The sequence below is a fragment of the Salmo salar genome, chromosome 13 (assembly GCF_965601325.2).
Source record: "Salmo salar chromosome 13, fSalSal1, whole genome shotgun sequence".
NCBI classification, from domain to species: domain Eukaryota; kingdom Metazoa; phylum Chordata; class Actinopteri; order Salmoniformes; family Salmonidae; genus Salmo; species Salmo salar.
The window spans coordinates 28,063,602-28,086,578 of NC_138303.1; the positions used below are offsets into that span (position 1 = coordinate 28,063,602).

Sequence of the window (22,977 nt, forward strand, 5' to 3'; positions counted from 1 at the left end):
TGATTTTCTCTGTCCCCTATCCTCCAGGCCGGCTCGGTCCTCCCCTCCTGCTCCGTGGCTCGACGACTCACTACGAGCTCACAGAACAGGGCTCCGGGCAGCCGAGCGGAAATGGAGGAAAACTCGCCTCCCTGCGGACCTGGCATCCTTTCACTCCCTCCTCTCTACATTCTCCTCTTCTGTCTCTGCTGCTAAAGCCACTTTCTACCACTCTAAATTGCAAGCATCTGCCTCTAACCCTAGGAAGCTCTTTGCTACCTTCTCCTCCCTCCTGAATCCTCCTCCCCCTCCCCCCCCCCTCCTCCCTCTCTGCGGATGACTTCGTCAACCATTTTGAAAAGAAGGTTGACGATATCCGATCCTCGTTTGCTAAGTCAAACGACACCGCTGGTCCTGCTCACACTGCCCTACCCTGTGCTTTGACCTCTTTCTCCCCTCTCTCTCCAGATGAAATCTCGCGTCTTGTGACGGCCGGCCGCCCAACAACCTGCCCACTTGACCCTATCCCCTCCTCTCTTCTCCAGACCATTTCCGGAGACCTTCTCCCCTACCTCACCTCGCTCATCAACTCATCCTTGACCGCTGGCTACGTCCCTTCCGTCTTCAAGAGAGCGAGAGTTGCACCCCTTCTGAAAAAACCTACACTCGATCCCTCCGATGTCAACAACTACAGACCAGTATCCCTTCTTTCTTTTCTCTCCAAAACTCTTGAACGTGCCGTCCTTGGCCAGCTCTCCTGCTATCTCTCTCAGAATGACCTTCTTGATCCTAATCAGTCAGGTTTCAAGACTGGGCATTCAACTGAGACTGCTCTTCTCTGTGTCACGGAGGCTCTCCGCACTGCTAAAGCTAACTCTCTCTCCTCTGCTCTCATCCTTCTAGACCTATCTGCTGCCTTTGATACTGTGAACCATCAGATCCTCCTCTCCACCCTCTCCGAGTTGGGCATCTCCGGCGCGGCCCACGCTTGGATTGCGTCCTACCTGACAGGTCGCTCCTACCAGCTGGTGTGGCGAGAATCTGTCTCCGCACCATGCGCTCTCACCACTGGTGTCCCCCAGGGCTCTGTTCTAGGCCCTCTCCTATTCTCGCTATACACCAAGTCACTTGGCTCTGTCATATCCTCACATGGTCTCTCCTATCATTGCTATGCAGACGACACACAATTAATCTTCTCCTTTCCCCCTTCTGATAACCAGGCGGCGAATCGCATCTCTGCATGTCTGTCAGACATATCAGTGTGGATGACGGATCACCACCTCAAGCTGAACCTCGGCAAGACGGAGCTGCTCTTCCTCCCGGGGAAGGACTGCCCGTTCCATGATCTCGCCATCACGGTTGACAACTCCCTTGTGTCCTCCTCCCAGAGTGCTAAGAACCTTGGCGTGATCCTGGACAACACCCTGTCGTTCTCCACTAACATCAAGGCGGTGACCCGATCCTGTAGGTTCATGCTCTACAACATTCGCAGAGTACGACCCTGCCTCACACAGGAAGCGGCGCAGGTCCTAATCCAGGCACTTGTCATCTCCCGTCTGGATTACTGCAACTCGCTGTTGGCTGGGCTCCCTGCCAGTGCCATTAAACCCCTACAACTCATCCAGAACGCCGCAGCCCGTCTGGTGTTCAACCTTCCCAAGTTCTCTCACGTCACCCCGCTCCTCCGCTCTCTCCACTGGCTTCCAGTTGATGCTCTCATCCGCTACAAGACCATGGTGATTGCCTACGGAGCTGTGAAGGGAACGGCACCTCCATACCTTCAGGCTCTGATCAGGCCCTACACCCAAACCATGGCACTGCGTTCATCCACCTCTGGCCTGCTGGCCCCCCTACCTCTGAGGAAGCACAGTTCCCGCTCAGCCCAGTCAAAACTGTTCGCTGCTCTGGCACCCCAATGGTATAACAAGCTCCCTCACGACGCCAGGACAGCGGAGTCAATCACCACCTTCCGGAGACACCTGAAACCCCACCTCTTTAAGGAATACCTAGGATAGGATAAAGTAATCCTTCTAACCCCCCCCCCCCCCTTAAAAGATTTAGATGCACTATTGTAAAGTGGTTGTTCCACTGGATATCATAAGGTGAATGCACCAATTTGTAAGTCGCTCTGGATAAGAGCGTCTGCTAAATGACTTAAATGTAAATGTAAATGTCTACAACCTCTCACATAGCCGCAATATTAACTCCTGCAGAACTAAGCATTTCTTGCAGTACAATTATACACCAAATGTAGCTTAAATTTTGACCTGCGGACAGGAGTGGAGAATACGATTTCTTTCAGCAGCTTGATAGAATGCAAATGCTCAGTTAGATACTTTCTGTAGAGGTCCTATCTTTATCAGAATCATAAAAGCAGATAGTTGCCTATTTCAACCACATAAAATATGCATCCAAGCCAAACTGAAATCTTATCAGAAACATCTTCATGTTGGGTCGTTTTCACAGCTTTCTATTTCCTTACAACCAGTCAAACTGACATCATTTGGCCATTTTGTTTGTTATTGCATTTTTTCCTGATCCCTAGAACCCTTTGCTCCAGAAAGAAGCAGATGACAACTAGATTGAAGCATTAATTCTATCGATTTATGACATGATTCTGGTGAGCAAGAGTTTATTTAGTCTTAGACTAGGCAACATATAATGACAGAAGAGAAGCTGCATGTGTCTAATTATAGACACATTGACTAACAAATAGCCTACCAAAATATCGGAAATTATAAGGAGAAACATAACCCATCTAAATCAGGCAACAACAAAAAAATCTTACACCTATTCCAAAAAAATCGTTCTGCCATCTCTGACTATAGTCTACAGCACTATAGGCTATTAGCGGGTTAGGGTCGGGTGCGGGCCTCAGATTTTCACATATAGTCGGGAGATTGTCGATGGGTTATTAGCAATTGCTAACGTGTGCCGGTGAATAAACTGCTGACCCATGCAATGCAGGAACGAAAAACATTGCCTGCGGTGAAGATGTCTGTATGGGTCCACTAATACAGGACTAGTAAAGGCCCAGTGCACTAAATGAAATGAAATCAAATAAAATGTATTTATATAGCCATTCTTACATCAGCTGATATCGCAAAGTGCTGTACAGAAACCCAGCCTAAAACCCCAAACAGCAAGCAATGCAGGTGTAGAAGCACGGTGGCTAGGAAAAACTCCCTTGAAAGGCCAAAACCTAGGAAGAAACCCGGAGAGGAACCAGGCTATGAGGGGTGGCCAGTCCTCTTCTGGCTGTGCCGGGTGGAGATTATAATAGAACATGGCCAAGATGTTTAAATGTTCAAATGTTCATAAATGACCAGCATGGTCAAATAATAATAATCACAGTAGTTGTCGAGGGTGCAACAGGTCAGCACCTCAGGAGTAATGTCAGTTGGCTTTTCATAGCCGATCGTTGAGAGTATCTCTACCACTACTGCTGTCTCTAGAGAGTTGAAAACAGCAGGTCTGGGACATGTAGCACGTCCGGTGAACAGGTCAGGGTTCCATAGCCGCAGGCAGAACAGTTGAAACTGGAGCAGCAGCACGGCCAGGTGGACGGGGGACAGCAAGGAGTCATTATGCCAGGTAGTCCTGAGGTATGGTCCTAGGGCTCAGGTCCTCCGAGAGAGGGAAAGAAAGAAAGAGAGAAAGAGAGAATTAGAGAGAGCATACTTAAATTCACACAAGACACCGGATAAGACAGGAGAAATACTCCAGATATAACAGAATGACCCTAGTCCCCCGACACATAAACTACTGCAGCATAAATACTGGAGGCTGAGACAGGAGGGGTCAGGTGACACTGTGGCCCCATCCGGTGATACCCCCAGACAGGGCCAAACAGGCAGGATATAACCCCACCCACTTTGCCAAAGCACAGCCCCCACACCACTAGAGGGATATCTTCAACCACCAACTTACCATCCTGAGACAAGGCCGAGAATTGCCCACAAAGATCTCCGCCACGGCACAACCCAAGGGGGGGCGCCAACCCAGACAGGAAGACCACTACTTTTGTGAGTGAAAAAAAATTACTATATGTGTTTTTGTTTGATTGTTCACCAGCATTTGTAACTTGAGTATGATACGTATCTGTACAAAACAGCTAATCTGATAATACATGTGGAATATAAAATACTTGCTTGATATACTGTATGTTTTCCAGTTTCTTGAAATACACTGCCCAAAAAAATAAAGGGAATACTTAAACAACACAATGTAACTCCAAGTCAATCACACTTCTGTGAAATCAAACTGTCCACTTAGGAAGCAACACTGATTGACAATACATTTCACATGCTGTTGTGCAAATGGAATAGACAACAGGTGGAAATTATAGGCAATTAGCAAGACACCCCCAATAAAGGAGTGGTTCTGCAGGTGGGTACCACAGACCACTTCTCAGTTCCTATGCTTCCTGGCTGATGTTTTGGTCACTTTTGAATGCTGGCAGTGCTTTCACTCTAGTGGTAGCATGAGACAGAGTCTACAACCCACACAAGTGGCTCAGGTAGTGCAGCTCATCCAGGATGGCACATCAATGCGAGCTGTGGCAAGAAGGTTTGCTGTGTCTGTCAGCGTAGTGTCCAGAGCATGGAGGCGCTACCAGGAGACAGGCCAGTACATCAGGAGACGTGGAGGAGGCCGTAGGAGGGCAACAACACAGCAGCAGGGCCGCTACCTCCGCCTTTGTGGAAGGAGGAGCAGGAGAAGCACTGCCAGAGCCCTGCAAAATGACCTCCAGAAGGCCACAAATGTGCATGTGTCTGCTCAAACGGTCAGAAAGAGACTCCATGAGGGTGGTATGAGGGCCCGACGTCCACAGGTGGGGGTTGTGCTTACAGCCCAACACCGTGCAGGACGTTTGGCATTTCCCAGAGAACACCAAGATTGGCAAATTCGCCACTGGCGCCCTGTGCTCTTCACAGATGAAAACAGGTTCACACTGAGCACGTGACAGACGTGACAGAGTCTGAAGACGCCGTGGAGAACATTCTGCTGCCTGCAACATCCTCCAGCATGACCGGTTTGGCGGTGGGTCAGTCATGGTGTGGGGTGGCATTTCTTTGGGGGGCCGCACAGCCCTCCATGTGCTCGCTAGAGGTAGCCTGACTGCCATTAGGTACCGAGATGAGATCCTCAGACCCCTTGTGAGACCATATGCTGGTGCGGTTGGCCCTGGGTTCCTCCTAATGCAAGACAATGCTAGACCTCATGTGGCTTGAGTGTGTCAGCAGTTCCTGCAAGAGAAAGGCATTGATGCTATGGCCTGGCCCGCCCGTTCCCCAGACCTGAATCCAATTGAGCACATCTGGGACATCATGTCTCGCTCCATCCACCAACGCCACGTTGCACCACAGACTGTCCAGGAGTTGGCAGATGCTTTAGTCCAGGTCTGGGAGGAGATCCCTCAGGAGACCATCCGCCACCTCATCAGGAGCATGCCCAGGCATTGTAGGGAGGTCATACAGGCACGTGGAGGCCACACACACTACTGAGCCTCATTTTGACTTGTTTTAAGGACATTACAAAGTTGGCCAGCCTGTAGTGTGGTTTTCCACTTTAATTTTGAGTGTGACTCCAAATCCAGACCTCCATGGGTTGATAAATTGGATTTCCATTGATTATTTTTGTGTGATTTTGTTGTCAGCACATTCAACTATGTAAAGAAAAAAGTATTTAATAAGATTATTTCTTTCATTCAGATCTAGGATGTGTTTAAGTGTTCCCTTTATTTTTTTGTGCAGTGTACTTTGCAAATGAAATGTATTTCTAAACTGAAATGGTCTATTCATGCCTTTTACTTTTTAGTAGATGCTTTTATCCAGAGCAACTTACAGTAGTGAGTGCATAAATGTTCAAACAATTTCATACTGCTCCCCTGTGGGAATCGAACTCACAACCCTAGAGTTGCAAGAACTGCCTAGAGTTGCAAGAACTGAGCCACATCATCACATCACATACCACTTGATATTTCAATGTAGTCAATTACTGTATTGTGCATAGTTTTTCTTCGTGGTGATGGAAAGTCTACAGGTACAACCCTAACTGACAAGCCTTTAGGCTACAATACAGTAATGTATACTTACATTAAGTCGTTTGTAAGGATGGTAAATTAATACTGTACGAAAAGTGGTTGTTTTCCATGTTATTTGATTAAGAACAGTTTTTAGTTTGATGTGGATGTTTGTCTTTGCCCATAACTTTGCACCTTTTGATGTAAATGTTTCAGGACAGGGTTTTGTTCTTTCTGGATGTTATTCGAATGACAATCACAGAGAAAGTGACAGGACAACAACTCTTACAATTCCTATTGAATCCTGCAAGATATGGTTCTTAATTATACAAGTACCTTTTTTGCCAAAGCAGAGATGTGAATAATGTTTTTGCCTTCACTACAGATGTCTATATCAGTCCATTAATTAATAAAATTAGAATGTATTAATATATTTTTGAAATTCAGAATTTTCAGTGGGTGCTGCAGCACCCTCAGCACCCTTATTTCCTGTGGCTATGCGCACGTCTATAGAAAACAGACTGGGCTCTCCACTTTCCTCTAGCGTTATTTTAGCAAGTGGAAAAAACTCACTTCCGACACACGCAAAAACTCTTTACAGAAATGTTGTAGCAGCCTACAGTACATATAAACATTAGCGATCTGACATACTGTATCAGCAAAACAAACTCTAAATGCCTTTGAAGCCTTTGGTATTTTTTGTTGAGGCCTAAATGTATAAATACCTGTCACATAATCCATCGTGCTGTTGAAAGGAGGACCAAGGCGCAGCGGGAATATGGATGCTCATATTTTAATTTTAAAAAAAGGAGTAAAGCATCCACTGAAAACCAATACACAAAACAATGACCAGTACTCACGATATGACAGTGTAGCATGCTAAATAAAAAACTAAAAAAGCAGTGCTCACAACAATTCCCCACAAACACACAGACAAACACACCCAACTAATATAGGACTTCCAATCAAAGGCAACACCACACAGCTGCCTTCAATTGGAAGTCCACCCCAATTACCTCTATATAGAAACACCCAACCTAGACAGAACAAAGAAAACCCAACTTCTTCTGCCACGCCCTGACCAACACTTGTACACCTACTCCACCTGCTGGTCAGGACGTGACAATACCCCTGTGTATAAAGGTTGTGTAGTGTTATTTGGTATACTGTTTTGTAAGATATGTTTATATATTGTGTTATAGGGTATGCTGTAGGCTATCAGTCTGATCAACTGTAGCCTACTATGCGCCCTGTCCCATCTGGTCAAGGGAAAAGAAACGGTAAGGTAATGTCGTTTAAATAACTGGACCAAGGCGCAGCGTGTGTAGAGTTCCACATTTTATTGCTCGTGAAACTTTTAAAAAAACAACGACATAACGATCGTGCAAAACGTAGCGCACAAAGGCACTCACACAAAACAATATCCCACATCGCAGGTGGGAAAGGAACACACTAAGTATGATCCTCAATTAGAGGTAACGATTATCAGCTGCCTCTAATTGGGAACCATACACATACACCAACATAGAAATAAACTCACTAGAAATCCCCCTAGTCACGCCCTGACCTAAAACATCATAGAGAACCCCGAGGGCTCTCTATGGTCAGAGCGTGACATAGATAGCCTAAGCCAATTTATTTATGTTAAGAGAAAATGTGAATGATTACATTTTGTTTATATTCAAACTTCTGTTGACTAGGCTACCTATGCCTTTTTTAATCCAAAATTAACGACTGGAATTCATCAAATTAACAAATAGTGATGACATAGGTTGCTAGATTGTTCTAATGCACATGTAAGTTTTTTATTACAGATGTAGCATATATAGGTCACCATGATGCAAACTATCGCTAAGCAAACTCAGCCATGTTAGTTATATTGTCTAATAGGAGTTATCGCTGTGCCTGTGTAATGGCTGGAAGCAATAGGATAAAGTGGCTCTCACTATGCTCGCCCTGACCAAGTTAGCTTCCTGTGTAGCAGTTAATTTTTTTTGACTGCATTGGCAATTCCCAGGTGTAGCTACTAGCTAGGCTATACTGAAATTCCTTACAGTTTTGTTGTTTTCAGAAAAACAATCTCCTTGGGCAACATTAGAGTGGGATTAACTTGCCCGACGGCTCAGTTTACTTGCCCCAGTAAGGGCGACCCTTAAGGTCCTTGCTACAACTAGGTTCCGGAGTTTTACCTGGTTACCATCACCTCTGCTCAAACACGCTCAAACAAACAAGTCGGCATAACGCAACGTACGCAACACGTACGCAAAAACAAAATAAAATTCAAATGACTTTTGTCAAAATATAATAATCTTGAAATGAGTATGATAATCCAAAAAAAGACACTGCAAATGCCTAATTGTATGGCAAGTATATTTGTTTGTATGTTTCAATGCTTGACACATGTAATTAATGAAATACCTCCCAAATAAACATTTCTACTTTTACTGAGGATACACTCTAAAAATTAGGGGTGCAATAAGGGTTCTTCTAAGATCCTCAAAGTTCTTTGGAGAACCTTAGAGTTCTTGGCACCAAAAATTGCCGCCAAAAGGTTCTTCCAAGAACCCCATAGGAGGTGGGGTTCATCGAGGAACCTCTTTAGTTGGCGGGGGTTCTTGCAGGAACCTAACTGCCCAACTAAAACATTCGCATTTGAAAGGACAGTAGGTGCACTAACATAACTGAAAAATGTATAGATCTCCTTGAGTTAAGGTAAGGTTTGTCCCTTGTATGATCGAAATTGATATTGTTTGATGATAGCATCTATCTTTTTATATTTGTGCAAATCTTTCTAAAACAGAAAATTGACAATTTAATGCATAACAAATCAACAAAGAAGTGGGAATATGTAGGCTATATTGGGTGCAGATGACTGAACTACTCATTTTTGGGTCTGTGTCTGCAGGTATACAGAGGAGGAGGCATACAAAGGTATGTCAATTGGTATTGGTACGTTATGCAGATCACATATACCATCCTCCTCCCTTACCTCTTCAATGAATATCCCATAGGCCTTTACATTCTGGACAAGGTATGTGAATGGAAACCATTCTCAAAACAGTTTTTTATATTCACATTTACCACAAAAACCAAGGTATGATTACTGTTGTGTGCATGTTTTGTTAATCATCTGTATAATTACTATTTTTTGGATTCCCTACACCTCTGATGAATATAACAGGAAACCTGTTCGATCACCATGCACTGCAAAATCATTCTGTCTATGGATACGGAGAACAGCAACACATTAACATCAACAGGCCTGTCACGATCGTCAAAAGGAGTAGACCAAGGTGCAGCATGCGTAGGGTTCCACATGTTTTAATAAATGAAACTCACCAAAACAAATACAGACGCAACCGAAAAGTGAAGTAATGGTGTGCTCACAGGCACAACACAAAAACAAGATCCCACAACTCAAGGAGGGAAAAAGGGCTGCCTAAGTATGGTTCCCAATCAGAGACAACGATGGACAGCTGCCTCTGATTGGAAACCACACTCAGCCAAAACAAAGAAATAGAAAAACTATATTGCCCACCCCACATCACACCCTGACCTAACCAAACTAGAGGAAAATAAATGTCTCTAAGGTCAGGGCGTGACAAGGCCAGAGGATATACCCATTGGACTTGGGGCTCTGCTGGGAGTTGACATCATATTTCGATTTTTTTATTCTGCTTTGCCACTAAAATCATAATAAACACTGACAACTAAAATATTGTGTTATTGTTCTTATTGTTATGTGTATTATTAATAATAATAAAGGGGGAGGGGGGGTAGCTCAAAAATGAACCCCAAAAAGTTATTCATAGGGTTCTTCGAGGATCCATTAAAATTAGTTCTTTGAAGAACTTATAGGGGTTCCCCCACAGTTTCAATTTGATAAATTTGAGCTCCTGAGTGGCGCAGCGGTCTAAGGGGCAGCATTTTGGTGCAAAAGGCGTCACTACAGTCCCTGGTTCGAATCCAGGCTGTATCACATCCGGCCGTGATTGGGAGTTGGCCCGGGTAGGCCGTCATTGTAAATAAGAATTTGTTCTTAACTGACTTGCCTAGTAAATAAAGGTTAAAAAAAGGATACTCCAGTGACCTTTTCTTTTTAGAGTGTATATATCTTGTAAAATAACAATTTTAACATTTTATTATTTGACTGTAGAATAGGAATTGCATCATTCAAGTCACGAGTGTGTCCCGAAGTTAATGGATTTATTGCTCTCCTCGCCACTCTCTGGAAGTCACTCTCCCAGTTACGTTAGCAACACGTGACAACGGACCTCGGAGCGAGTTCGTAGCGTTAATTTAGAAACTCAGTGGTTGTTAGTGGCGAGGGGCTGGTTTGGGATTCACAGCTAATCTCGGATAGTCTCAAACAAGCTTTTGGGTGTCTGCATAACGCGTCCGCAAAAACTAAATACAATTCAAATTACTGTTGTTAAAATTAATATAATAATCTTGAAATTAATATAATATAATAATAAAAAAGTTGAGAAACTGTAAGCAAATATGATTAGAATGGCGATGGAACACGTAAAGAAGCATCCAGGGGTAAGTACTTATTTTTGTTCTATGGATTATTACCTCAAGTGGTTTAGTAGTCTATAATATTTCATGAAAGTTTCATAATTTCTGTTGTCGGTGTGTAATATGCTACCAGTTGTTGCTCAATGGAATCAAGAAATGATCAAAGTAAAACATACATTGTTTCCTATAGTCTGTGTCATCAGGGTAATTGAAATGAAACAAAAGTTCCAACCCTGAACAGGCTTCACGAATTAATTTTGACACATCATTTTTTTTTGGGGGGGGGGTTGAAATTGTGTTTTTGTCTTGTGTTGAAGTTGTTGGTGAATGGTTTGTTAAAAGAGGAGGGGCACAGAAAACAGAATATTCATCTTTCTGTTTAATGACAGTGTTTTTTTAAAAGATGATTGGCAATATGACCGAAGTAGTTAGAAAGCCATTACCATCTCATACATTAGCTCAGATGTCCTCAACAGCAGATAACCTGATGTAAATCCTTGACTTTCATCTAAATGGGAGCTACGAAACAAACTTGACAACCCCAGGGATGCCAGTTAGCCTAACAGCCCTGTGTAGTAGGATCAGCACTTGGACAGCTCCACAGCGTTCCCTACCAAGAGTCACGTCTGAGTAAACTACTTACTAACTCGGTCTGAATTTATTTGACTACATTCACATAGGCTTAGCTATACCAACTTTTTGAGAGAGCAACAGACGTGTTAATGGAATAGTACAACTAAGTGATCAAAGTTTGAAACTGGGCAAACTCACCTGATTCAACCTGGATGAGTTGAATCAGGGGAGTTTGTCCGGGGCTACAACAAAAACGTGTGCTGTTTTGAGTACTCCAGGACCGGAGTTGGGAAACACTGGTATATAGTATGAAAGAGGAAGTTCCACGAGGAGTCTCTCTGAAAAGTACACACACAGGCATGAACGTATTCATGCACGCACGCACGCACACACACACACACAACAGGATCATCATCTGTCATGTGATCTAAAGAATGACAGAGCAAGGTCTATAATGGATCCCTCCCTGTGTAATCAGCTTGATCACCTGGTCATTGGTTACTGGAATACTGTATTGACAAAGGTTATGTAGAAATGCTCAAATGTCTATGCCTCAGAGTGAATGCAATGGTCATGCTATCTCCCTCTTTCTTCTTACCCTCTCATAGCTCATCCCCCAGTTCTTCTTCATCTTGTTGGGAATGGGAGGAGCCTCCTTGTATTTGGTCCGTCTTGCAAAGGGGCCCCATGTCACGTAAGACTCTTTACCATTACCCTTATTGTCCATTTTATTTTTAAATTAATATTGTTTAATCAATTTCTTAATACTATCCAATTAAAACATATAGTAGTGGATGCCAATTCCCTTTAACATCATAAGGCACAAGAGGTAATCCCACCTCTTGTGCCATTCTGGGGCATCAATTCCCATACCACTACTAAAGGGCTATGCTGCTGCGAGTTTTTGGAAACTAGGCCTGGCCCATGAATAGTTGATCGCAGGCAGACTAACACAGTTCCCTCTGATCCCATTTGTGTTTGTCCTACTTCGGCCTGCTTTGACTGCTGTGTCACTATACAGCTGGAACAAGAAGAACAACCCTGAGCCCTGGAATCAGCTTGACCCTACCTACCAGTACAAGGTACAGTACTGCCAACACTGTCAGCAATAAACACACTTTAGCTCCACGAAGTGTATGGTTTACTGCATCGATTTTTGTTTGACAACAATGTAATAGTAATGTAGCCTATCAATAGTATCAGTTAAGTCAATCATATATTTTGTATCAATATAAGTAGCCAAGACCATTACATACATCCTGCCATATTGTCTTCTTTCCCAGTTTGTGGCCATCGATACTGACTACAAGAACCTGAAGAAGGAGGGACCTCAATTCTGAGTATCTTCCTTCCTCTCCTAACGGCACCAGGTCCAGCCCGAAGAACGTCACTGAAGAATTCAAATCTGAGAAGAATTTGTCTCTCAATGCCTCTATACAAATATTTGGAGATTGATCCATAATGTTGATGATGAAATCTATCAATTCGTCTCTTTGTTTTATCATAAAGACTTCATTGTTAGTTTGGCCGTCACTAAATCTAACAATGAATGTGTGCGTTATGATAACAGGCAAGAGTGTGCATAGATTTCTTCACAAAATGAAAGGAAAATTAAGCTACATTTCTGAATGGAAATGTTGTCCAAATAAAATGTCTCTAGATTTTAGAGAGTGAATTTCTAATCATGTGTACATTCATAATGGGAGATAAGCTGAAAACACAACTCCAGCTGAACATAGGCCATCAGTCAGTAACAGTGTCAGCTGCTTGTTTTGGGTATATGGCGTTTCTTTCTTGTTTTTTTCTTCTCACATACAACGGAGCACTGTACTGTACACATATCCAGCTGTGAGATTAGAGAGTGCAGTGCCTTTCATCTCCACAGCAACAGACACCGCTAGCCAAAAAACAGACACCCTTCATCACCTTGACATATGACAGCGTACAGAGCAACACGTACCCACTTGTACTGTTCCACACGCAGGCACTCTTTCCATCACCCTCACTCAGACCATCCAGAGGCATACATACAACGGGTTCATTTCCACAAATAAAACACTTTGATCTGTTTAACTGGAATGGATGGAAAACCACAAAATAGGCAGGCTGATGACCCTTGTAGCAAAGAACACAAGGGAACAAATTAGTTCCCATAGGACGGGTAAAAGCCACAAAACAGGGGGGGGGAAATGCACAAAGTAAACAAACACACACAACCAAACAGAGGAGAGTGCGTCAGAGTTGTCAGGTCGTGAGAAACTGGCGGAGAGATGGAGCTGAGTGCAGGAGGAGCAGATGTTTGTTTTTCTGTCAGCAGAGTTGAAAGTTTCTCTGACCTTTATGACAGCTGGACTGTGGCCTGTTACTGTGGAAGCACAATCCTCTGGCACAAACATAGAGAGAAGGGACACACACACACACACACACACACACACACACACACACACACACACACACACACACACACACACACACACACACACACACACACACACACACACACACACACACACTGTATGGATGTTCTGTATGTGCAGTTGTGCACCAAAACATGCAAACACAAACAGGAAAACACATTTATACATATCACATATGTCAAATGACCATCCAACACGAGTGACACATAACAGGCATGACTGGAAATTTGCAAACCCTTCCACTCAGGCTTATATTCTGCCCTGTGGGACATTTAACAGCACTGGGATAAAGCATTGCAGTAAGAAGTAATAGGGAGCTGAAAAGGCTCTATTTCCCTGATGAATAATGGAAGAATCTGGGAAAGTGAGAAAGAGATGGTATTGAAAAACAGACAAGAGAGACACATTTAGCCGTTCATTTTGTCATATTCTCACAACCACCAGAAGATTCCGCAAACAAAGTGGTTGACACGTTTAGGTTAACAAACTAATATTAACTTTGTGTTCATGTGTGTGGTGTTCTCTAACAGGGGCTCTAAGAGATCCTCTGTTTGCTCCAACACTAGCAACCCCTTGTCTGTTACTACAGTACTAGTCTACAGCGAGAGGAAACGCTCAAAGGAAATGCTGCTCTGTTGAGGAAATCTCAGAGGGCCCTCTCTCCCTCTCTTCTAAACAAGACATAGACACATGCTCATATTGCACAGAGAGAAATGTGAAGGAGAAAACATCTCTGTCAATTCTCTACACATCAGGTGAATAGGAGTATAACAACAATTGCACTATTTACAATGTAGTATCACAGTAACTTGATATGATTAAATATTGAGCAAAATTGGAATACAAAAATCTCCTTATGAACCATATAGCAGCTATCAATGTCTGGCAGAATTAGAACAAAGGTTCTTCTCCTGGAAAGACTAACAGATTAGATGATTGTACTTTTGTTCATCTACACAACTACTGCACTAACTACCTGGCTGAAGGATGGGTTCATAACCTGGGCCTAAAGCCCAGTCTCCCTGTGTCTCTCTCAGTGAAGCCAGGCATGGGGAACTGCCGTGTGCCGTGTGAACTCCTCCACCCTCTGGCACAGGTCAGTGATACGGGCCACTATCCCTGGATCCTGAAACAAGAAGGACTTAAAGTCCTGGAAGCTGCCTGTGGAGGATAGGGATATACCATGGTTAGCTTACAGAGTGGTCAAGTCTTTATACTATATATTACTGTCATTCTCTCTAAATGTTTTAATGGTCCTCCAAACAGTTTTGGTTTCACAAGTTCTTCCCTTTATCTCCCATTCTGGACTTGCTCTAAGCTGAACCCATACAAAGTGAACTGAAGTGTTATAGTTTGGTACAAGTTTGCAATGGGATAATAAGCTATGTCTGGCCAGTCCACATGGCCTGTGTCAGCTCTGTGCATGTATCCCTTCTTACTGGTCTTCTTCTTCACATCCTGGGCAATGTGGATCCCCTCGTCCATAAACTCCACCACCTTCTCAAAGTCCGATTCCTTGAACTGCCTTGATGTCAAGTCAGGAGCTCCTACAGATGTTGGATATTAATTTGATCACGAGAACTTTCCTGCAATGCAGGACATTTAAAACTTGTAGTATATTTGAGGCTTAAAAAGGCTTCTGAAGTTTGTCATTTCCACTTTGAAATTTCAGACTTGATTTCCCCTTACGAAATATTTACCAACCCCTAAAAAATATAACTTAATTATAATCCACATAAATCAAATCAAATCAAATTTATTTATATAGCCCTTCGTACATCAGCTGATATCTCAAAGTGCTGTACAGAAACCCAGCCTAAAACCCCAAACAGCAAGCAATGCATGTGAAAGAAGCACGGTGGCTAGGAAAAACTCCCTAGGAAAAACTCCCAAGAAAGGCCAAAAACCTAGGAAGAAACCTAGAGAGGAACCAGGCTATGAGGGGTGGCCAGTCCTCTTCTGGCTGTGCCGGGTGGATATTATAACAGAACATGGTCAAGATGTTAAAATGTTCATAAATGACCAGCATGGTCAAATAATAATAATCATAGTAGTTGTTGAGGGTGCAACAAGCACGTCCGGTGAACAGGTCAGGGTTCCATAGCCGCAGGCAGAACAGTTGAAACTGGAGCAGCAGCACGGCCAGGTGGACTGGGGACAGCAAGGAGTCATCATGCCAGGTAGTCCTGAGGCATGGTCCTAGGGCTCAGGTCCTCTGAGAGAAAGAAAGAAAGAGAGAAAGAAAGAAAGAGAGAATTAGAGAGAGCATATTTAAATTCACACAGGACACCGGATAAGACAAGAGAAATACTCCAGATGTAACAGACTGACCCTAGCCCCCCGACACATAAACTACTGCAGCATAAATACTGGAGGCTGAGACAGGAGGGATCAGGAGACACTGTGGCCCCATCCGATGAAACCCCCAGACAGGGCCAAACAGGCAGGATATAACCCCACCCACTTTGCCAAAGCACAGCCCCCACACCACTAGAGGGATGTCGCCAACCACCAACTTACCATCCTAAGACAAGGCCGAGTATAGCCCACAAAGATCTCCGCCACGGCACAACCCAAGGGGGGGGCGCCAACCCAGACAGGAAGACCACGTCAGTGACTCAGCCCACTCAAGTGACGCACCCCTCCCATGGACAGCATGGAAGAACACCAGTATGCCAGTGACTCAGCCCCTGTAATAGGGTTAGAGGCAGAGAATCCCAGTGGAGAGAGGGGAACCGGCAAGGCAGAGACAGCAAGGGCGGTTCGTTGCTCCAGCCTTTCCGTTCACCTTCACACTCCTGGGCCAGACTATACTTAATCATAGGACCTACTGAAGAGATAAGTCTTCAGTAAAGACTTAAAGGTTGAGACTGAGTCTGCGTCTCTCACATGGGTAGGCAGACCATTCCATAAAAATGGAGCTCTATAGGAGAAAGCCCTACCTCCAGCCTTTTGCTTAGAAATTCTAGGGACAATTAGGAGGCCTGCATCTTGTGACCGTAGCGTACGAGTAGGTATGTACGGCAGGACCAAATCGTAAAGATAGGTAGGAGCAAGCCCACATAAAAATGCACATTTCCTGTTGCTGCAGGATTATTTTCCTGCTGTAGAAAAATGACTCAAATTAAGATCCTACATCTGTACAGCAATCAATAAATTACATCTTGACAGAAAACAATTGAGGAGTGAGGTTATAAATTGTTTAGTCCCTTTAGTAAATGAACACAAAGACCAACCACCATTAAACTAACATGCCACAGTACAGTAAATTCTTGTAATGCCGTACCTAGCCTGAGTCCTCCTGAGGTGAGAGCACTCTTGTCATCTAGGCAGGTGTTCTTTTTGCCTGTTATGAACACAAGCTCCAGTACCCACTCCGCCCGGGCACCGTCCATACACTGGGGCCAAAGGTCAACGAAGTGGTTGTCCTTACACCCTGGAGGAGCAGATTAGAGAGCAAGCAATATGGACATCTTTGACCTATAATGATCAAAACAGACATTTATGAACTATGTTCTAAATAATGAAAATGTGTAGACTATATTTAATATTAATCAAAATGTTTTAAAAATAAATTGTCTTCTGGTTGGTGGATTAAAAACAGGAAATGCATCAAAGTTGAGTCAGTTTTGCATTGTTGTTTAGTCTATTTTTTTTCTTGGTAATTAATATAACCACATACCCCACGCCTACTCTTCCGTTTCATTCCATGCACTGCCAGAGAACTCTACATTCACCAGACCTCTCCACCTCTGTAAGTATGATTGAATATATCTTAAAATATATTTTTCTCCCAGTGATCTCATCATGTGTTTTTAACCATATTCTTCTGGACACAGTAATGCTATTCGATGTGATAACTTCAAGTGAAAGAATGTTTCTGTTAGTATGTTTTGGTATCTGATTGTAAGACATACATCTGGACTGTAGTTTAATACATTTAGTTTAGTTTATTTCTTAACATTTCTTAAAATGTCAAGAACATTTAAAAAAAATATATATGATTCAGTGAAATGTGTATGATGTTGCCCAATGTATTTGGCTTCTGTGAGAAAAAAACCCAGGTTTAGAGCAATATTGTGTATTACAGTGCTTATTATATGTTCAATAAGATATTATTTACACCACCATTTAGGTATTGAACAGCTAACTATAAAGACTGTTTTTTTTTTACTATTTGAATGTTTTTGATACCTCAGGGAGGGAAATGCAGCAATGGCCCTGAGAGCAGCAGGAAGTGTGTTTGGGGTTTTCCTGTTATCTGTGGCAGGTACAGATTTTTATCAATATTCGTTCTCTTTTCTCTAAAGTACTTCTCAAAAGTATCATTTGGGGTTTTCACTTTTGAGAAACATCTAAAATGTCATAAAAAATGATCAGGACAAGAAGTGTTTGAACGTTGTTCTGGTGTATATGGTACATTTTCATGCTCATTTTGATAGTTTTCCTGTGTTTGTTTCTCAGGAGTACTGGGAGAGAATGTCTGGGATGTGACTTTCACCAGGACAAGAATATGTGCGTTGAAGGGATTATCAGTTGATGTGTCCTGCACTTACAGATATCCCAGTGGGCATGATGTCATAGACACAGAATGGTATAAATGGTGGAACGTCAAAGTGGGGTATACTTATAACATCATGGAACAACCAGAGTATGCAGGTCGTGTTGAGTACCTTGGGAATAATCACAGTGACTGCACTCTGAGAATCACAGACCTGAGAGAGAATGACACAGCGGAGTATTGCTTCGGATTTAAAACCAACATACAAGGCTGGATATATCAGCAAGATTTATTCATTTCCGTGACAGACCTGAAGGTGACTACCTATGTGACAAAGGGATCATGGGTGATACTGAATTGCAGCACCACCTGTACTCTGAGTGACAACCCCAATCCTGACTACATCTGGTACAAAAATGGAAAGCCTCAACATGAATATATGTCACAAAATTACAGTACCTTGAGTTCTGATGTAGACAGCTACTCCTGTGCTGTAAAAGGTAACGAGAACCACCGCTCTCCTGCAGTGTGTGCAGTGGGTCAGAACTGTTGGAGAGTGATTTATGCCAAAAAGAGTATCTGTGCCTTGAAGGGGTCATCAGTGGACATATCCTGCACTTACACATATCCCCATGGTCATATACCCAGAGAGACATTCTGGTTTACTCAAGGAGAGTCTACAAAGGAGCCTAAAGATCTGAAGAAGGACCCAAACTATTTGGATCGTCTGGAGTACCATGGAAATGAGGACAGCGACTGCACCCTGAGAATCAAAGACCTTAAAGACAGTGACTCAGCTGAGTACAAATTCAGATTAGTAACTGCAGAAGGGAAATATGTCAGTTCACCCGGTGTATACCTGACTGTCACAGGTGTCCTGTTGGAGATGAACCCTATGTCTGTCTCTGAGGGGGAAAGGGCCAAACTTACATGTACAGCCAACTGTATTCTGGGTGACAACACAACCTTCATTTGGTATAAGAACAGACAGGCTATACCAAACAGCCACAACTACTCCAACAGCCTGCACCTGTACCCAGTCAGCAGTGATGATGCAGGCAGCTACTCCTGTGCTGTTAATGGTCATGAGGATCTCCACTCTCCTGAAGTGACTCTAACTGTCAGATACAAACCAAATAACATCTTAGTGTCAATCAGTCCTTCTGGTGAAATAGTGGAGGGCAGTTCAGTGATTCTGACCTGCCACAGTGATGCCAACCCACCAGTTCAGAAATACACCTGGTACATGAGGAACATTAACACATCAAAAGAATCCAGTCAGATCTATAGCATCACCAACATCAGATCTGAGGACAGTGGAGAATATTACTGTGAGGCACAGAATGAAATGGGAGCTAAGAACTCCACAGTTACATTGATCCTTGTATCAGGAAAACAAACATTTAGTATTAACATAGCTGTAGGAATCACAGTTGTTGCTCTGGTTCTCAATCTCCTATTGAGCTTTTTGTGGTTTAGAAAGAGGGCTTCCAACTCAACGGACACACGGGACACAGCAGAGGATGGACAGGGAGGCTCTAGTCACCTGTACGACACCATCTTGAGGACAGCCCCTACTGCAGCACAGAATGCGGACACAGATGAGCAGGACGTCAGGATCTATGCCAATGTCCACTTCTCTCACTCCAGAAACCATGAAGAAGGTCTTTACTCACCTGTCCAACTGCGTAACCCTGAGAAACAGGACAAAGTCCAGTATGCTGCATTGAAATTCAATCGCCTAGGTGTTGCCCCCCATCCTGCAGCACACGCAGCTGAAGATTCATCTGCAATCTATAGCACAGTCAACAAACCCAGAACCCGAACACAAGAAGGTACATTGTTATCCTCTTATCCAACGTTTCCCAGGCCCCCTACTGGGTCGTGGTAATCCTACTGAGCTGAATTTAAAAACATTGCCTTGTTTATTTGGAGGGTCACACAATATTTTGATGTAAAAAGTATAGATTAGAAAGAGCCTGCTGTGACAATACAGCAACTATTCTAATGTAGTGTAAGTGTAAGATGTGACTCATGGTAGTTTTGTATGGTGATATTGTTAAGCATTAAAAGCTTTTGAAAAATGCATCTCAGTGAGACTGTACACTGAGTGTACAAAACATTAGAAACATCTGCTCTTCAAATGACAGACTGACCAGGTGAATCCAGATGAAAGCTTTGATCTCTTATTGATGTCACCTGTGTAACGCTTCAATCAGTGTAGATGAAGGGGAGGAGAGGTTAAAGAGGGATTTTTAAGACTTAAGAAAATGTAGATATGGATTGTGAGTGTGTTCCATTCAGAGGGTGAATGTGCAAGACAAAAAAATCCAAGTTCCTTTTAACAGGTTATGGTAGTGGATGCCACGCGCACCGGTTTGACTGTGTCAAGAACTGCAACGCTGCTGTGTTTTTCACACTCAATAGTTTCCCGTGTGTCCACCACCCAATGCACACCCAGCCAACTTGACAAAACTGTGGGAAGCATTGGAGTCAACATGGGCCAGCATCCCTGTGGAACGCTTTCGACACCTTGTAAAGTCCATGCCCCAATGAATTGAGGCTGTTCTGAGGGCAAAAGGTAGAAGGATGCAACTCAATATTAGGAAGGTGTTCCTCATATTTTGTACACTCAGTGTATAATAAATATGTAACCTCAGAGCTTACGGGTTTGTGAGGGGTAGGGGTCTGACAAAATGTTTGAAGGGAAATAATGTTTTCTTATACTGTCTAAATTGTGCTTCTTAACTAAATGTAATAAAATAATCAAAAACGTGTGGTAGTATCCAGCAAACAGGGGACCAGGACAATTTCCTGATGCTGTGGACAACCTAGACAAAGTTTTGTTCACAGGGTATTAGAATTATTACACAAATTGAGAAGGGACAGCTGAAATGGGACTTGAACCAGCAACACTGCAGTTACAGGACAAGGGCACTTCCTGTGATATAAAGATCCAGATTGCTTGGCAGGTGCTGTAGTATGCTAACATACATGGAATCTCCATCACTGTTAGTACTACAGATAGTAGATGTATTAGTAGCTGTAGTAGCGATAGTATTAGTAGTGGAGATGTAACCTACAGTGGTAATAATACTGCTATCAATGAACACGGTTACACGCACACAATAATATGAGTGTTGTGGATAGTCAGATTAATATAATAGTTTGTTCAAAACGTTTACATGCTTTGCAAGAAGAACGATTTCCTTAACACTTCTGGGCCCTTTATAAAACACTAGCCTGGTCGTTTGTCAGTACCCCAGACAGTTTTTTAGGTCCATTGCTTGAGTATTTAGATGTAGGTAATACCCGCGCCTTCCCCATAGAAACCCCATGCAACGTTAAAGTCCATCATAAATACCTCCCAAACACACTGCTCTGGCCTCCCATGACCGCAATAGTCCTCGTAATGACTTTCTCTGTACAATTTTTCAGCTAACTTGTTTCATTAGGCACATTTTTACCAATGCATTTTGTTATTTTCATATTGAAATCCAGGAAGTAGAAGAATGTGCGTCGCGATTTGTGACTTCCGAGGCGGTCGTGATTAAAGGTTGTAAACAATATGTTTCTGTTTTCACTCCCTCTCAGTATTTGCTGCCCTCGTCAAAATTAAACGGAGTAAAGAATGTCAGATCAAGAGCAAAGAGGAAATTGGAGACCTGCCTTTTTTCAGAATGGGACTGTTGTGCCATATCGGTTTGAGCCGGAGTTTACTAAGGCTGAGTTGTTCCATTTGCGGGCTGACAGAGAGAAGAAAGCTAGAGAGAGACGAGAGCGACCAGATGTTGAGGAAACACAGGCTCTTCCCAGAACGCACTGTGACTGGTGGTGCAGTTGCAGGAGATTGCAATTTCTACCAACAGACAGTGAATGTCTCAGCTGTCGAGAATGGGACCAGCTTACTCCGATATGATGCAGCAGAAGATGGCGCGTATGTAACTAAACACTCCGATTTCTTGGCTGTCATCACATCCTGGTGTGTTGGAGACTTTCTTCAGCATCCCCAGGATCAACTGGAAACGATGTGCCACACCTGATGGTCCAAATGGGAAGCTCTTCTTCCTCTATGGTATAATGGCGATCGCAACAATTAGATGTGCATTCCACCACCTACTGTGCGGGTGGATAATAAGGATCCCGTTTGGGTAAAAATAAATAACATATCATACAAACTACCAAAAAGGAAATTAACTAAACATATTCAATCTGCTGTAAAAACCACATTCTAATCAGGTCTCAACACAGGCTCAGAAGGCTCCTGTGTGGGCGGAACATTTCCTAGCTACATTAGTCCTTATAGTGCTTCTGCCGTGAAGTCTTGGGAGCCCAAAACATTTCTCAGCTGCAGATATAATGATATCCAGCTTCTTGGACTTCTTAGACATTCGGAAAGTATTCAGACCCCTTGACTTGTTCCACAGTTACAGCCTTATTCTAAAATAGATCAAATTGTATTTTTTCCTCATCAATCTACACACATACCCCATAATGACGACGCAAAAACAGGTTTTTAGACATTTTTGCAAATGTATTAAATGTTTTTAACTGAAATATCACATTTACATAAGTATTCAGACCCTTTACTCAGTACTTTGTTGAAGAACCTTTGGCAGCGTTTACAGCGAGGGTGGGCAATTCCAGTCCTCGAGGGCCTGATTGGTGTCACAGTTTTGCCCCAGCCCCAGCTAACACACCTGACTCCAATAACCACCTAATCATGATCTTCAGTTTAGAACGCAATTTGATTAACCAGCTGTGTTTGCTAGGGATGGAGAAAAAGTGTGACACCAATCAGGCCCTCGAGGACTGGAGTTGCCCACCCCTGGTTTACAGCCTCGAGTCTTCTTGGGTATGACGCTACAAGCTTGGTAGACCTGTATTTGGGGAGTTTCTCCCATTCTTCTCTGCAGACCTTCTCAAGCTCTGTCAGGTTGGATGGGGAGCGTCACCGCACA

General features: G+C 43.3%; 2 protein-coding genes and 1 long non-coding RNA gene across 4 annotated transcripts; 2 read left to right on the forward strand and 1 right to left on the reverse strand.

Annotated features, from left to right (window-relative positions):
- The first annotated feature begins 10,252 nt into the window (after positions 1–10,252).
- LOC106566700 (cytochrome c oxidase hypoxia associated subunit FA4L2) lies at positions 10,253–12,780 on the forward strand. The gene is made up of 4 exons (XM_014134995.3): positions 10,253–10,549; positions 11,707–11,792; positions 12,120–12,180; positions 12,382–12,780. Exons 1-4 carry the CDS (start codon positions 10,508–10,510, stop codon positions 12,436–12,438), a joined length of 246 nt encoding a protein of 81 aa, XP_013990470.1. The 5' UTR covers positions 10,253–10,507; the 3' UTR covers positions 12,439–12,780.
- A 957-nt stretch (positions 12,781–13,737) lies between these two features.
- On the reverse strand, positions 13,738–19,860 carry LOC145860027 (uncharacterized). Of its 2 annotated transcripts, XR_014380008.1 has the most exons (4): positions 19,693–19,812; positions 17,198–19,593; positions 16,802–16,951; positions 13,748–15,730 (listed from the first exon to the last, which is right to left on the reverse strand). It is a non-coding gene; the product is annotated as an uncharacterized LOC145860027 (long non-coding RNA). The 2 variants fall into 2 exon arrangements; XR_014380007.1 differs by having other exon boundaries at positions 13,738–15,730; positions 17,198–19,860.
- LOC106566698 (sialic acid-binding Ig-like lectin 12) lies at positions 17,721–19,907 on the forward strand. Its single transcript, XM_014134993.3, has 2 exons — positions 17,721–17,785; positions 17,980–19,907. The coding sequence occupies exons 1-2, from the start codon at positions 17,731–17,733 to the stop codon at positions 19,905–19,907; spliced, it is 1,983 nt and encodes a 660-aa protein (XP_013990468.3). The 5' UTR covers positions 17,721–17,730.
- Positions 19,908–22,977: the final 3,070 nt, after the last annotated feature.